At 37.8% G+C, this 15,736-nt stretch overlaps 3 protein-coding genes across 3 annotated transcripts; 2 read left to right on the top strand and 1 right to left on the bottom strand.

The window, feature by feature from the left end:
- Window positions 1–4,093: 4,093 nt before the first annotated feature.
- LOC113311717 lies at window positions 4,094–7,242 on the bottom strand. Its single transcript, XM_026560520.1, has 5 exons — window positions 7,221–7,242; window positions 6,084–6,753; window positions 5,216–5,836; window positions 4,919–5,014; window positions 4,094–4,634 (listed from the first exon to the last, which is right to left on the bottom strand). Exons 1-5 carry the CDS (start codon window positions 7,240–7,242, stop codon window positions 4,094–4,096), a joined length of 1,950 nt encoding a protein of 649 aa, XP_026416305.1.
- Window positions 7,243–7,731: 489 nt separating this feature from the next.
- Window positions 7,732–10,990, top strand: LOC113309624 (pentatricopeptide repeat-containing protein At2g37310-like). Its single transcript, XM_026558075.1, has 2 exons — window positions 7,732–9,870; window positions 9,978–10,990. Exon 1 carries the CDS (start codon window positions 7,863–7,865, stop codon window positions 9,816–9,818), a length of 1,956 nt encoding a protein of 651 aa, XP_026413860.1. The 5' UTR covers window positions 7,732–7,862; the 3' UTR covers window positions 9,819–9,870; window positions 9,978–10,990.
- A 126-nt stretch (window positions 10,991–11,116) lies between these two features.
- Window positions 11,117–15,278, top strand: LOC113309623 (putative respiratory burst oxidase homolog protein H). Its single transcript, XM_026558074.1, has 13 exons — window positions 11,117–11,623; window positions 11,715–11,877; window positions 12,078–12,240; window positions 12,330–13,136; window positions 13,233–13,328; window positions 13,434–13,549; window positions 13,632–13,734; window positions 13,863–13,954; window positions 14,041–14,188; window positions 14,278–14,406; window positions 14,495–14,623; window positions 14,708–14,786; window positions 14,958–15,278. The coding sequence occupies exons 1-13, from the start codon at window positions 11,272–11,274 to the stop codon at window positions 15,065–15,067; spliced, it is 2,487 nt and encodes an 828-aa protein (XP_026413859.1). The 5' UTR covers window positions 11,117–11,271; the 3' UTR covers window positions 15,068–15,278.
- The last annotated feature ends 458 nt before the right edge of the window (window positions 15,279–15,736 follow it).

The raw sequence follows: 15,736 nt of genomic DNA, 5'->3' as shown, positions 1-15,736 counted from the left end.
TATCAGTCCTATTAAATTTAAGCACTACAAGAACAGTTAACATGATCATGGATTATCCTAGCATACAATTCAAGAGCTTCATCTAAGCCTTAGCATATGAAGTTAGAACATATTGAAACTAATTAACAACTGGAATTGAAGTTGAACTAAAACATTGAACTGAAATTAAAATTGGAATTAAACTGAAATTAACAGGACATTAAAATTAAACCTACTCAGACCCAAATTGGGGGTTAACTTGGCTAACCCAAGAACACCTTCTACACATAATACATATCCCCTATTTATACCCAGGACACCCAATTAGGGTTTACAAACCAAATCCCTAAATTTCCCCCAAAAACAGTAAAACTAGGGTTTTAAATTCATCTCACCAATCATGATGAAAGTTGTTTCTGACTTCGACCCACGTTGCTACATCTCCTTCTAGCCTTCCTGCACGCTTCGAATTCGTCTATAGACTCACTTATTTTACTGATTTCTCACCTAGGGTTTCAGAGAAAGGAATGGTGAGAAATCAGTGAAATAAGGGGCTAGAGAGAGGGGAAAAAAGGGAGGGTAGGTGATGGTGGTAGATATGGCGACGTTTGGTGGTTGTGGCAGGTATGGAAGTAGCAGGTGGAGGTGATGGTGGCGGTATGGGTGTTTCTGCAGAGGGTATGGAGGAGGAGAGGTCGATGGAAGAAGGGGAAGGGGATGTTTGGCGATGGGTATAGGGTTCGATGGCTAAGGTGTTGAGCGGGTGTATCAAGATGGTGTACAGCGAGCTGAAACCGCTGGATATGGAGATGGTAGGTGGATCGGACGGCTAATAAAGAAGCAGCTTGTATCGACCGTAGGATGTAAAATACAACGAAGTCTACGGTGCGAGATTAGGTTAGGTGTTGTAGTGTTGAGCGGAATCATCGGGATTTGATGCACAGGCATAGGAGCGACCGTAGGATGCTGAAATGCTTCGATCTGACGGCTGAAATCCGAGACGGGCTTGGATATAGAAAATGGGTTTGGGTGAGGATTTTGGGCCTTGGGTATGCCAAGCCCATATCTTCTTTAAGAACAATTCTTCCTTCTTGAGCCCATTCCTAGCTTTTTGGTCTTCCGCACATCACTCTTCGCGGCTTCCTTGCGTAATTCCTCCTGGCTTTTCACTACTTTTCTGCTCTTTTTGCTCCGCAACTCATCCAATCTTTATTTATTACCTAAAAATGCAAAATTAAGTAAGAAAAATATTTATTCTTGAAAACAATGAAAATACAGAATATGGGATAAAATGTAGAATTAATGCACAAAAGATGAGTTAAATGCCAAGAAAAATATATAGAAATATGCACTTTTTAGCACTCATCATGTGTGTACAAAGATGTATAATTTTGTAGAACCTAACAAAAAATGCATTTTTTTCAGCACTTCTCTGCCAAAGACAGCTGCATATCAAGAAGACCAGGATGCCACTCAAACAGCTAAAATTGATGAAGCTACGATTATCGCAGCTGAAGCCATATCTCAGCTAGACCCTAAAGGCATGTTGCCGGTTGAAGAAGAGTTTCTTTTACTCACTCAGGGACAAGATCAACAGATTGATCCTTATACATCAATTGAGGACCTTCTAGAAGACTTGTCTGAAAGTGTTTTCATAAAGCTTGAAAAAGGTTGTTACAGAACGGCACCATCTGACATGAAGGAAAAGACGGCAACCGTGATCCATGAATTTCCAAGCTTTCAATTGTTGAGCCAAGAAGATCCAAAAGAAGAGTCGTCGCAAAGATCATTATCCAATATTTATCTACGAGAAATGATCGTTTCTGAAGCATTGCAGTTCATCCAACAGCATGGAGATGCATTTTTTAGCAGTCAAGAAGTAGAAGAGCAGAAGACACCACCAGCAAAGACAAGAGCTGGGAAGATTAAGGAAGCAGAGATGTTGAGGACACAAGCGGCTGGTAAGTTGTCCAAGACACCACCAAAGAGAGCTGCAAAGAAAAAACTTCCTCCTAACTTCACTGCCGATGGTAAAAACAGACAAGTTAGGATGAAAGTGGATCAAAAAGGCAAGGGGGTCAAAGAGGGACCAGAACCAGGCTATCCTGCACCAAAAAAGAGAAATGAAAATGAGTATCATCCTGCTCTCCCACTGCTAGATATTCTTCAATCAGAACTATACCAAGCCATGGAACCAGGACAGGACAAAAAAAGGATACAAAAATTCTTCGACTATGCAAGCCTGGGGTAAGTTCACACAACAATACCTGGAACTATACAAATGATTGAATTTTATTGAAAAAAAAATTATGTGCACAACTATGTACACCATGTTAACATTTCCTTTATGATTCTGCACCACTGTAGCTTGGGAACTAAAAAGACTCGAAGATCCAACAGTCAGGGAAGAGATTCTGATTGTGGGAAAAGTACTTCGCGAATTGATGTTCAACAAGTATCTGGACCAAGAGGTACTGCAGTTTTATGTCCATCGACGTTGCAATGCACTGCTCAGAGATAGCTTTCGTCATCCAGATGATCAAAAGTACATGAGATGCGAAATAATGAGTCCTACTGCATGTGTAAGTTTCTCAAAAAAAACTCTAAAATCTCATATATATATATAGATCATTTAGGTGTATACATAGTTGTACACATGCTCTGTTGTTTGTTTGCAGATTTCTTTAGGTGTGTACAAGTATGTACACCTGTATCATACGTCATGGATACATCTGTTTCCAGTCTAAAATGTTTCTTTAGGTGTCATATTATAATACTATAATACTGGCATGCAACAAATTATTTAGGTGCATGCTCTGTTGTTTGTTTGTCTGATTTAGGTGCACCCTAATAATTTTACAACAAATTATTGATTGCAGTACTATATGAAGAACAATATCATGACCACTGTACAAACACTTGTGGTTGATTTCATACGGGACATGCATGACAATCTGGAAGTTCTTGTAATCCCCGTCAATCACTCTATAGAAAAAATGGCAGTAGGACTTCACCGGTCGTTTCTGAAGTTTGATTTTGAAGCTGAAGAGTGGAAGTAGTACAACTCGTTGCACTCAAATAGGGACTACAAAAATAATGCACAACAACTGGCAAATGTGGTGCAATTGGAACTCAACAAGAAGAGAGCCTTAAAGGGTGATGCACCTATAGAACCGCACGAAATAAACATCATGTAGTGTCCTTCTCAAGGTATCAATCCAGACTTCCTCCTATACACTTGCTACTTTATGAAACGAAGTATGAACAAGAGAAAGAGTATCGAAAGAGATCAACAGAGGGTCGAAAACATTTGTCAGGGAATGAGAGCAACATTGGTGGCCAAGATGCTGAAAAAAGTCGGAACGTATGAAAAGGTGTGGGACATAGAAAAGGATGAAGAGCACAAGCAGTGGCGCCTGAGTAAGGAAATGCAACCATTGAGGAGGAAGAAGAGTTTATTTTAAGCTTCATTATACAAGATCACTTTCTGAATTGCTTCTAAACATTTTCAATCTTTCCAGACAACTTTTCAAATTTCATTTTTTATCACCTTGTTTATGACTTATCAAGACCTTGAATTAATATTTTTATTAGTTTCAATATTTATGTTACAAGTTTATGACTTATCACTACCATTGAAGTGTATATTACAGGTTTTGAAATCTTAAGGTGTACTTGATTGTGCACAGTTACTGACATAGCATAAAATGTTCAGAAGGTGTACATAAAGGTACACATGTACTAACAGGTTTTCATACTTTATCAAAAGTATAAAAATTGAAGACACAAAAATAAAACTAAAATTTTTATATCATGCAGAACTGAAAACATAAAAATTGAACATAGCAAAAGTAATTACTAATTATACAGATCTGAAAACATAGAATATTACTAAACAAAATAGACTAGTAGCATCCATTGTACACCATGGTGTACATAGTTGTACATATGTAAAAAGACAGGTAAGAAAAACTGAAGTTCACAGGAAGGTATACATAATGGTACACATGTCTTGGCACTAATTATCCACGCCAAAGAAAATTGAAAAGACATTACCAAAAGTAAAGACCAAATACATAGAGTCTTTTGAAAAAATGAAACATAGAAAAAAGCATCAAATCATGGGGCAGGTAGCTCTGTTGTGGCGACCAAGGGTGAAGCACCTTGTGCACATCATAGGCATCTTTTCCTTCTCCCAAGCACTCTTCATACGTTGTGTTCTTCGTCTACCAGGAGGAGGAACATGAATAGGAACAATAATCCTATCACTAGGATCATAAGACTTCGGCTTGTCATAATTTGGGATTGGCAAGATGATCTCCTGGCATGTCCTGTTGTACCATTCAGTGGTGAAGTATGGATCAACAAATGAATAGATGTCTTCTCTCGTAGCTTGAATGGCAGCACAAGCATGGGCACAAGGAAAATCATTAACTCGCCACCTGTGACATGTACAAGTTTTCTGCAATAGATCTACAGAATGAGTCCGAGGAGACCTGACTTCATACAATCTTTTTATGGACTGAACAACATTCCAAGTACGACCAATGTCGATGTTTTCCTTTAGTAAAGCCTCATATTCAGGAGTGAGCCTAGTGTTAAAATTTTCAAGACCTTTTATCCTTCTCTCAGACATCATATTCATAACCTTCAAACTAACATAATAATAACACAAAACATAAAATCAAAACACATGATCTAGAAGGAATACAGATAAAACATGTGTACAACAATATACACATTAAGGAAATCGATGTGTACAACAATGTACACACAGTTGCAGAATCACAGATAAAACATGTGTACAAAGTATCTACAGATCAAGCAAATCAATGTATGCAAAAGCAAATCAATATAGACAGACTTACATTTGTACAAAAGGAAATATGTACACATTAAAAATAAATAAAATGAATAAAACACTAAACATAAAACTCACCGTATCGCATCGAGAAGAGCAAAAGCAGACAACTTTTTGAAAGGAAGAACCCAGTTGTTGAAGGACTCGGCAAGAGTTGAAGAGTGAGCACTATATCTGCATACAGGGAAAAATGCATTTGCCCATTTCTCCTTTAAAATAGTCCTGATATAGTTAGCAACATGTCCACATCCAATTGCATGCATGCCCCGCAAAGCTTCTTCAAAGTTCGCTGGTGTGTAAGAGTAGGCAGCTTTGTAAAACAAATCAAGAACGGGCTTCGAATTCGCATCACCTTATCCGATGGGGAGATTGCACTTGATGTGGTAAAAGCAATAGCTGTGATATGAATTAGGAAAATATTTTGGAATGCCCTGCAAAAGTCCTTCGTGACGATCACTAAGAAAAACAATCTGACGACCATCAACAACTTGTTGAAGATTCTCCAGAAACCAAAACCAGTTAACTTTGTTTTCAGAAGAAACAATAGCAAAATCAAATGGGTAAAAACCATTGTTTCCATTAACACATGTTGCAGCCATCAAAGTACCCATGTATCTACCAGTAAGGAAAGTAGCATCCAAATAAATCATGGGCATGAGATACCTGTAGCTATGCTTGCAAGCACCGAAACAAATGAATATCCTCTGAAATCTACTGGTTCCATCCTCAACTTCAAACTTCACATAGCTATCGGGATTAGTTTCTTCAATTGCTTTGACATACCAAGTTAAATCGCTATACGACTTCTCGTCATCGCCATACTGTTCTTCAAATACGGCTTCTTTCCCTCTAAGAGCATGGTGATACTTAATATTGGACCCATAAGTTTTCTTAAAAAGTGACATGATCTGATTGGGTTTTAAGCTAGGATCACCCTGTATATAGTCAGCAATCAAATGCTTGACTAACTTGGTTGTCACTGCAGGACTCTTCAACCTCAAACCAACACCACAAAAAAAATGTGCACCATGTTGTACACCTAATAAGATCTCAAAACCAACACAATGAGCATACACACAAACCAAGCAAGAATATGTAATTTAAGAGTACAACAAGTACTGTGCACCACAATGTACACCTAAAACAAATCTACATATATAAGATGCACAACTATGTCCACCACTATGGACATACACACAAAAAGCCTAAAGATAAGTAATGTGGACTAGTATGAAACACTAACCTGTGAACATTAGAATCTTTCAGCACGAACCGAGAAATATCACCATTGACAGGCCCAAAGTGAATCCTCCAACCACAACCATCTTCTTCGCACTTTGCAGTAAAACGAGTCTTGTGATTTTTAAGAATAACAATCTTGAAACCAGTATCCATCTTGTACTTATCAACATCAATCCTAACAGCTTTAACACCACCCATAAATTCTCTACCAATCTTATCAAAAACATAAACCCATTCATCAATAATCAGAGGCTTCCCCTTGTCTGCATCATGATCTAACACTCTTACCATCTTAGGACTTTTAGTTACACAAGAACGAGAACCAGAACTACTGCTACAACCAGACTTAGAACCAGAACTACTGCTACAACCAAACTTAGAACGAGAAGTATTATTCCGAATCATATCCACATGCAAATAGACATCTTCATTATCAATAAGAATCATGAAACCAATTAAGCTTTGCAGTTGTATATCACCTGTCACAAAAACTACTTGACCATTGTCCATATAGCTGAAAAATATACTCCCAGGAGACAGAGACCTCCAGTGCTTACATGCTAAATGCTTCAATTCTTCTACGGTTATTTTAGTATTAACACGAAAAACAGGAGAATGCTCACCATGATTCAAAACAACATTAATAAACTTCTCAGACTTGTTTGATACCCCTACATATTACAAAAGAAACGATAATAAACATTTGAAGCTTCAAACAACAATTTCGTATAACCTAAAAGTAAACGGTGTACAGGAAAGTACACATTTAATCGAAGCCAAAAACATCAAGTAACAGTAAACCTAGATAAAAATACTCCATCAATTAAGCTCCAGAATCTTACTGGAACACATAATTGAATAAATCAGAAGCCTAGGATCTAGTATCAGTTCAATTTCATATCATGCATCATAAAACTAAAAAAACATCATCAAACAACAGTAAACAAAACTCGAAATGATCTAGTATTAACAGTAAATCATCATCATCACGAGAATCAGAAGCTAGTGTATAACAAAATATCAACTGAAGATCATACGAATTGATATCATCAACTCATAAACTCAGAAAAACTAAAAATCAGAAACAAAACCTGAAAATTAGATGTAACAGATGAAATACAACCAAAAGAAAACTAACCTGAGGTTGAATTATGCTCCATTAACAATCAATCTATGAATCTGTAAAATCACCTCCGAATTCAAACCTTGAACGATCTATCTCTCAATCTGTCGTGAATTTTCGATTTCAGAACACTTTCGAATGTAACCTGAGTTGAAATATGATGAAGAAACGATCAAATCCTCTCTGAAACTGTTAAATCGCCTCTCTGAAACTGTTTAATCTCTGACCTGCTACCTGTTTTGAATTTGAGATCCAAAAAAATCGATTTCAAAACACGCCTTATATATACGGAATCGCTTCAAGGCTAATTATGGTATATCAAAAATTCGCAGACTTGGGACTCAGACTTGAATTTGAACTAACTCGTCCAACTTTGGACTAAACTGTAGCATGCAGGATTTTTTTGGACTAATCTGTATCGGGCTTGAGACTGGAGGACTAAAGCGTCCAAAACCCAACAATTTTGGGACTAAACGTAAATTTCTACGTTCTGGAATCACAAACCTCAAGCGTAGGCGTAGCTGTGGGAGTGGGAGTGGATGATAGGCTATTATGCATTTTTTATAGTTTCCTCGGTTACCTCAAATTCACTCCATTATTTCTCCTCCTGTCGTCCTCTGTATCTTCTTACAGCTACAGTTCATTGCGTACTAATGAATGACGTTACTGACAAGAACAAGACCCAACAACATCAAACAACTCTTTCTCTCTTCAAATGGAGCTAATGGGCACTTTATTCAACATTGCACAAATAATCGTCTAGTTCGACAGGGAAAACAAGTTCATGCTCGAAGTATACTTCATTCAGTCATTCCAGACAATTTTCTTGGCTCGAAGCTGTTAACCTTTTACGCTACATCAGGTTTTTTATTTGAAGCACGTCATGTGTTTGATAATATTCCTAAGAAAAATGTTTTCTCTTGGAATGCTATGCTTATTGCTTATTCACATCATAATAGAAATACCCAGACACTTGAACTCTTTTCTTCTTTAGTGTCTTTAAGAGATGTGAATCTTAAGCCTGACAGTTTTACGATTTCTTCAGTTTTGAAAGCACTATCTTCACCTTTGTTTGGTGACAGAAGACTGGTTAAAGAGATTCATAGTTTTGTTTGCAGACATGGGTATGAGTCTGATTTATTTGTTGTTAATGGTTTAATTACTTGTTATGCACGGTTGGGGGAATTGAGTTTAGCTAGAAAATTGTTTGATCAAATGCAAGAAAGGGACATTGTGTCGTGGAATTCAATGATTTGTGGGTATTCTCAATGTGGTTTTTATGAGGATTGTTTGATTCTGTTTAAGGATATGGAATGTTTGGGTTTGAGATTTGATGGGGTTACAGTGGTGAGTGTTTTGCAGGCTTGTGCACAGTTGAAAGATCTTGATTTGGGTAGGAAAGTGCATCAGTTGGTGTTGGACAACAGAATTGAAGTGGATACTCCGGTTAGTAATTCGATTATTGGGTTGTACGCAAAATGTGGTAGTTTGGAGTATGCTAGAATGTTGTTTAATGAGATGACAGAGAAAGACGGGATTACTTATGGCTCGATGATATCTGGATACATGAATCATGGTTTTGTAGAGGAAGCATTGGAATTGTTTCGTGAAATGAAAAGCCCGGGTTTGAGTACTTGGAATTCTTTGATTTCAGGTCTTGTCCAGAATAATCACCATGATTGTATTCGTGAGTTCCTTCATGAAATGCAGGACATGGGATTTAAACCAGATTCTGTAACTCTATCAAGTGTTCTTCCCACCATTTCGTATTTTTCAAATCTGAAAAGTGGAAAAGAGATACACTGTTACGCGATTAGGAATGGTTATGATGGATGTATTTATGTTACAACTGGTTTAATAGACACCTATGCAAGGTCTGGTTTTGTTAATGGAGCCTACGAGGTATTTAAAGGATCCAGGGTAAGGAGCGTGATTGTATGGACAGCTATGATCTCAGCATATGCAGCTCATGGAGATGCCGTCGCAGCAATTTCCCTGTTTACGGATATGCTTGCTGTTGGTATAAAGCCAGATCGAGTAACATTCACAGCAGTTCTAACAGGCTGTGCACATTCAGGAATAGTTAGTGAAGCTCAAAAGATTTTCGATTCCATGCTGCCATATTATGGGATTGTCCCTGAAATTGAACATTATGCTTGTATGGTTGCAGTTCTGAGCCGTGCTGGAATGACTTATGAAGCAGCTGATTTCATATCTAGGATGCCAATTGAACCTAGTGCAAAAGTTTGGGGCGCATTATTAAATGGTGTTTCGGTTTCAGGAGATGTCAATCTTGGTAAGTTTGTTTGTGAGAAACTGTTTGAAATTGAACCCCAGAACACTTGGAACTATGTAGTCCTGGCAAATTTGTACGTTCGAGCTGGAATGTGGGATGATGCTGTGATGGTTAGGGGTCGGATGAAGAAAATGGGATTGAAAAAATTACCTGGCTGTAGTTGGATAGAAACAGATAATGGGTTACAAACCTTTGTGGCTACGGATGTTTCGAGCGAGAGAATTGCAGACATTTATGATGTATTGGGTGGATTGATTGAGCTGATGAGAGAAGAGGGTTATGTTTCCATTTCAGAGATGGATGAAGAAATGTTATGAAGTCTAGAAATGAATGTTTAAGCCAAGATTATATTTGTGTCAGCAGAATACGGTATAAACACTGATCAATCACTAAAGAAAATTGCGTTACTTTGATTAACGTTATAATGTTACTGAGACGCTATCATCTACTGATTCTCCTCTACAAATATGCTGCAGGGGTGTTGATACTTCATTCAGCTCTTGAAGAAGCTTAGCCAGGGTTTTGTCTGGAATGAACTCCACAGAAACTCGAAAAGCCCAAAGACCCTGCATTGGACTGTGGAAATGGAAGCATTACAAAAATGGGTCTTAATATAATCAAGAATTGTGTGTGCCGAGTCACTAGTATCATCGACTCATTCAGTACAGCTGGGCTCAAAGGCGATTTGCATCCCAATGAACCATTTGAAAACATAACATGTGAGTAGTAGGCATTATCTCATATATTTTGTTATGTTAGAAAGAATCAAAGATAGGGAAGAATCAAGTGTTAACTTGAAGAAATATAAAAATATGAGAACGTGAAGGTAGTAGGTGCTAGGAGTGGAACACCATTATACGACGTGCCTGACAATTAGAACAAGAGTATGTCAGTTTCCAGAAGACTTAGTATGAGAATTCAAATTCCTTTTGTTTATAGTCAAGTTGAAGTTTGTTAGCTGATTCTGATGCCAATAGAATATGTGAAACCACATGAACATGAACATGGATGGACACTATTATATTCATTATCCATTCTCTCATCACAACGTACATTTCGATCTCACCGTTGAATTGGGTAGATTTTTTCATATTGTTTCGTGTTAGATCGTGTTGACTTAATTGCTCTCAGATTGGTAAATTCAGATAACTTGACATTGAAACGCGGTGGGATGACGCATTCTGAGTTTGTGCTAACAACGTTGAAGGGAAACGCGGTGAGTAGTCCGGTTGACAGTGAAACTGATGGCAATTTCGCCGAAAAAATGCCAAAAAGCTCAATGCTGAAAATGACTGAAACGCGCTTTATAACCCCTTTAATTGTACATGTATAAAAGAGCTTAAGATTTGTAATGTAATTTTGAAGCCAAATCAATCTCATTTAGTTGTTCAGACATTATTAACTCAATAACATAGATTTATCTGATTCTGCACGACAGGGTTAGACCAATGTCTAAAATGGGTTCTCCATAGTCCACTTGGATTTATTTTATTTAATTTTAATTTTCTTTCTATAGAGCCTGAAATAAACAAGCCAAGTATAGAAAACCAACAATTTGACGAACCTTGAATGAATTTCCAGAATTTCCATTTTTATTGACACCTTCAACAATTTCATCATTTCTTCAACTCTTTTTCTGTTGTCAACTCCTAGATATTTGTTCTCTGCACACACATTACTGTCTGCAGCTGAATTCTCTTCTTCTCAATCAATTCTGATTTTCAAAATCCATTGAGAAGAAGAGAAATTCTGAAAAAAAAAACATAGACAATGCATGAAGATCTCGAGGAATCGAATTCATCCAAATGGATACTTGAAAGCATTGTAGTACAACAAGAAGAAAATGTAGATAATCGTGTAGATGATCCCACAAGTGTAAGGAAAACACCCAAGAATGTGGGGCAATTCGAGACGAATGATCTCCATGAAAGGAAAAATGTTAGAACCACAGAGAATGGGGGTAGCGTCAAGACAAGTGCAACAAAAGGAATTCAGGGTTTAAGATTTCTTGCTAGGACAAAAACAGGTAAAGAAGATGAGGCATGGAGAGCGGTCGAAAAACGATTCAATGAACTTGCATACGAAGAAAGACTTTATAGAGATAATTTTGGAAAATGTATTGGTAAGCTTTCTCTTGGATTCTTCTCTCTTTTTGTTGTTTTTTCATTTCTAGTGTCTGAAAGTATGGATTTTCCATTTTTCTGTTTGGATAGGAATGGCGGATACGAAGGAATTTGCGAATGAACTCTTTGATGCATTGGCGAGACGTCATGATACTGATACAACCATTGGTATCAGCAAGGATGAACTGAGAGAGTTTTGGGATGATATGTCCAATCGTGACCTCGATGCTCGGCTGCAAATTTTCTTTGACATGTAAGAATTTTTTGTTCACAGACAAATAACTGAGTTTTATGATCGGAAACTAGCACTGAATGTCCAACAACATACACTCAATTTTCTGTTTCATTTCTGATTTTAATTCCCATCTGTTTAAATGGAAGAGACAAACCTTCAGGGGTTAAAGACTTAGAAAAGTAAAACCCTGTGTGATCTCTGTAATTCCCTCTCTGCAGGTGTGACAAGAATGGAGACGGGAAGCTGTCAGAGGATGAAGTGAAGGAGGTATTACTGTTAAGTGCTTCGGCAAATAAGCTTGCAAATATCAAAAATAATGCAGCATCTTACGCATCTCTGATCATGGAAGAACTTGACCCTGATCATTTAGGATACATAGAGGTAAAACTTCGTTCACTGAAGCACCCAGCTCCTCCATATCTCAGAGTTCAAGCATCCTGATAAAAATTTTTGAATAATTGTAACAACAGATTTGGCAACTGGAGACTTTACTGCAAGGGATGGTTAAATCTGAAGAAGGTGAAACATTCGCAAAAAAAAGCCAAACCCTGACAAGAACTATGATCCCAAAAGAATACAGAACCCCAGTTAGCAAGTTTCTAAAACAGGCGTTTGAATTTGTCTATGATAACTGGAGAAGAATATGGATTGTCGTCATATGGCTGACCATTAACATAATGGTATTCAATTGGAAGTTCCAGAAGTACAGGCGTCACCCAGCGTATCAAATAATGGGCAATTGTGTTTGCATTGCCAAAGGTGCTGCTGAAGGACTTAAGCTCAATATGGCTCTGATTCTCATCCCTGTATGTAGAACATTGCTTACTAGACTCAGATCGACATTCCTTGGTAGCTTCATTCCTTTCGATGATAACATCAACTTTCACAAAGTGATCGCCCTTACAATCGCAATTTTCACATTCCTCCATGTAACTGCTCACATAATGTGTGATTTTCCGAGGCTGGTATTTACTCCGAATCCAAAATTTATGAGGTATCTAGGCGAATACTTCGATTACCATCAGCCAACTTATGGTGAGTTGGTAAACAGTATCGTGGGTATTTCTGGCATTCTGATGCTCCTGATAATGATGTTCTCATTCACGTTAGCGCTTCATAAGTTTCGTAAGAACGTTGTGAAATTGCCGTATCCAGTTCACCATTTGGCAGGATTCAACGCCTTCTGGTACGCTCATCATTTGCTTGCTGTTGCGTATATCCTCCTAGTTGTACATGGCTACTACTTGTTTCTCACCAAGGAGTGGTACCGTAAGACGGTAAGCATTACATATTATCTTATAAACTACATCGGCTCATATGTGAATATGCAAAATAGGAGACTAACCAAATCTTCAAATCTCTTTCCTTGGCAGACATGGATGTATATTATGGTCCCAGTTCTCTTGTACATTGGTGAGAGAATTGTGAGTTCACTTCGTGAAGGCAGCGAGCGCGTGGATGTTATTAAGGTTCCATACGCAACTCCAATAATCCTCTACTGTTGCCAATTTGGTTTAACTGACTTTAGCAGATCGAGTTGGAAACTTACACTGTTTACTACTAAAATTATACAGGCAGTCATATATCCAGGAAATGTTCTTGCATTGTATATGAGCAAGCCAGTAGGATTCAAATACAGGAGCGGCATGTACATTTTTGTCAAGTGTCCTGACGTATCTCCCTTTGAATGGTATGTGTAGATTCTGTGGCAAATAACTAAGTTCCTTTCTGAATTCTAGATACTCAGCACACAACACTTGCTTTGATTGCAGGCACCCGTTTTCTCTTACTTCTGCACCAGGGGATGATTACGTGAGTGTTCACATTCGAACCTTAGGAGATTGGACAACAGAGCTTAGAAACTTATTTCAACAGGTTAAGCTCAACGACATTGTTTTCTCTTTTCTGTTGCAAATTATTAGAGTTTTCTCAGTGGATAGATATCCTCGCAGGACAGTGAAAAAGGCCTGACCATCCTTGTAATCTTTCCTTTCAACGTGCAGGTTTGCGATGCCCCCCCCACTCAACCAAAGAAAGGAAGACTTGCAAGAATGGAGACTACAGCAGTGACAAATTTCGAACAATCACGTACCATGTACATAAAAATCAAAGATAATCCCATTGACAGTTTTTTTCCATGACATCTTACCTGCATCTGATAGCTCTTCCTTGTCATGACAGTTTCCCCAAGCTCCAAATAGACGGACCATATGGAGCTCCAGCTCAAAACTACAAGAAGTATGATATTCTCTTGCTCATTGGCCTGGGAATTGGTGCAACTCCATTTATCAGTATTCTGAAGGATCTTTTGTACAATTTGGGTGATATGGTAATAAACCAATGACTGAGCCAGCATAATTTTTTTCTCTAGCTATTTTTGGCCACATGTAGTGACATTGCTACTAAAAATCAATGCAGGAAGGTTCAGTACAAAATGGCAAAGGAAAGGGTCCAGGGAGGGCATATTTCTATTGGGTTACAAGAGAGCAAGCTTCATTTGAGTGGTTCAAAGGTGTCATGGATGATGTTGCAGAGCACGATCACAATGTGCGTTGTAAAGTAGCAATTTGAACTGACATTCATATGCAATCATGATGATAAACTAACTTGATATTTCTTTCATGGAACTTAACAGGATGTAATCGAAATGCACAACTACTTGACCAGTGTGTATGAAGAAGGTGATGTGAGATCAGCACTCATTACCATGGTTCAGTCACTGCAGCACGCGAAGAATGGAATTGATATCGTCTCTGACAGTAAGGTATAGACTTATTCTGAAAACCATGGAATCTATTAAACTTCAAGACATCTTTCTGCTCTATCCTAACACATGTGCCTATGACAGATACGGACACATTTTGCTCGACCAAACTGGAGGAAGGTGTTCACTGACTTAGCAAGAACCCATAAATCCTCTCGAATAGGTAAGAATTTTTTATCTCTCTTAAGTTCTAGATAAAACAAGCACAAATTGAGAAATCACATTCAAACAAAGTAACACAAATATTTGCTATTTAACAGTAAATGATTATATCCTTACAAGTGAAAGGATCAAGTAACATGTTGAATCTAACTTACTTGAAATATAATTGCAGGTGTTTTCTACTGTGGAAGTGCTACACTTACCGAACAACTGAAGAAACTTTGCCATGAATTCAGCCATAGCACATCAACTCGCTTCCATTTCCACAAGGAAAACTTTTAGGAAAATAGCTTACCAAACAAACAAAAATTGTATACAAGAATCACATTCACCGTTTCTTAGCATCAACGTGTGGTAGAACACCGTTCAATTAGTTTTTTGCCGTACAAAATGCGGTATTGTGTTAGGTTTTGCATGTAAATTATGAGATAAAGGAAACAACACAGGATATAAAACTTCAATAATAGATAGAATTTACTCGGTTTTGAGTGTATCTTCTCCTTGCATCTCTATTTTGCTAGATTAGATTTTACTTACAATAAACAATGTTCATCTGTATGTTCTGGATTCTCCAAATTTTCTTGAAATGTCATCCATCCCGCCCGCTCTACTGCCTTGCACCTCGCCCGCCTTTTCTTGTATCGCCTTTCTTCTGAGTCGGCTTCTCATTCTTAGTATCGCCTTTCTTCTGAGTACGCTTCTCGCTCTTCTTCGAAATCTTCATGGCCAATGATTTCAATGGAATCGAAATATCCAGAGGCAAAAGTATCTCTTCCAACTCATTCCACTCAAGATCTTCAGAATCACCATCTTCATATACAACTCTATACCAACCAGCTTCCTTATCATATTTCTTCACTTTACCAGAATAAAACTCATCTCCAAACAACTTTCGAACTTCTCTACCTTGTAACCACTCACCAAATCCAGCATTCCTCTTCGGTTCTTCTA

This window comes from Papaver somniferum, chromosome 9 (genome assembly GCF_003573695.1).
Source record: "Papaver somniferum cultivar HN1 chromosome 9, ASM357369v1, whole genome shotgun sequence".
Classification (NCBI taxonomy): Eukaryota; Viridiplantae; Streptophyta; class Magnoliopsida; order Ranunculales; family Papaveraceae; genus Papaver; species Papaver somniferum.
This window is presented reverse-complemented; position numbering and strand designations above follow the sequence as displayed.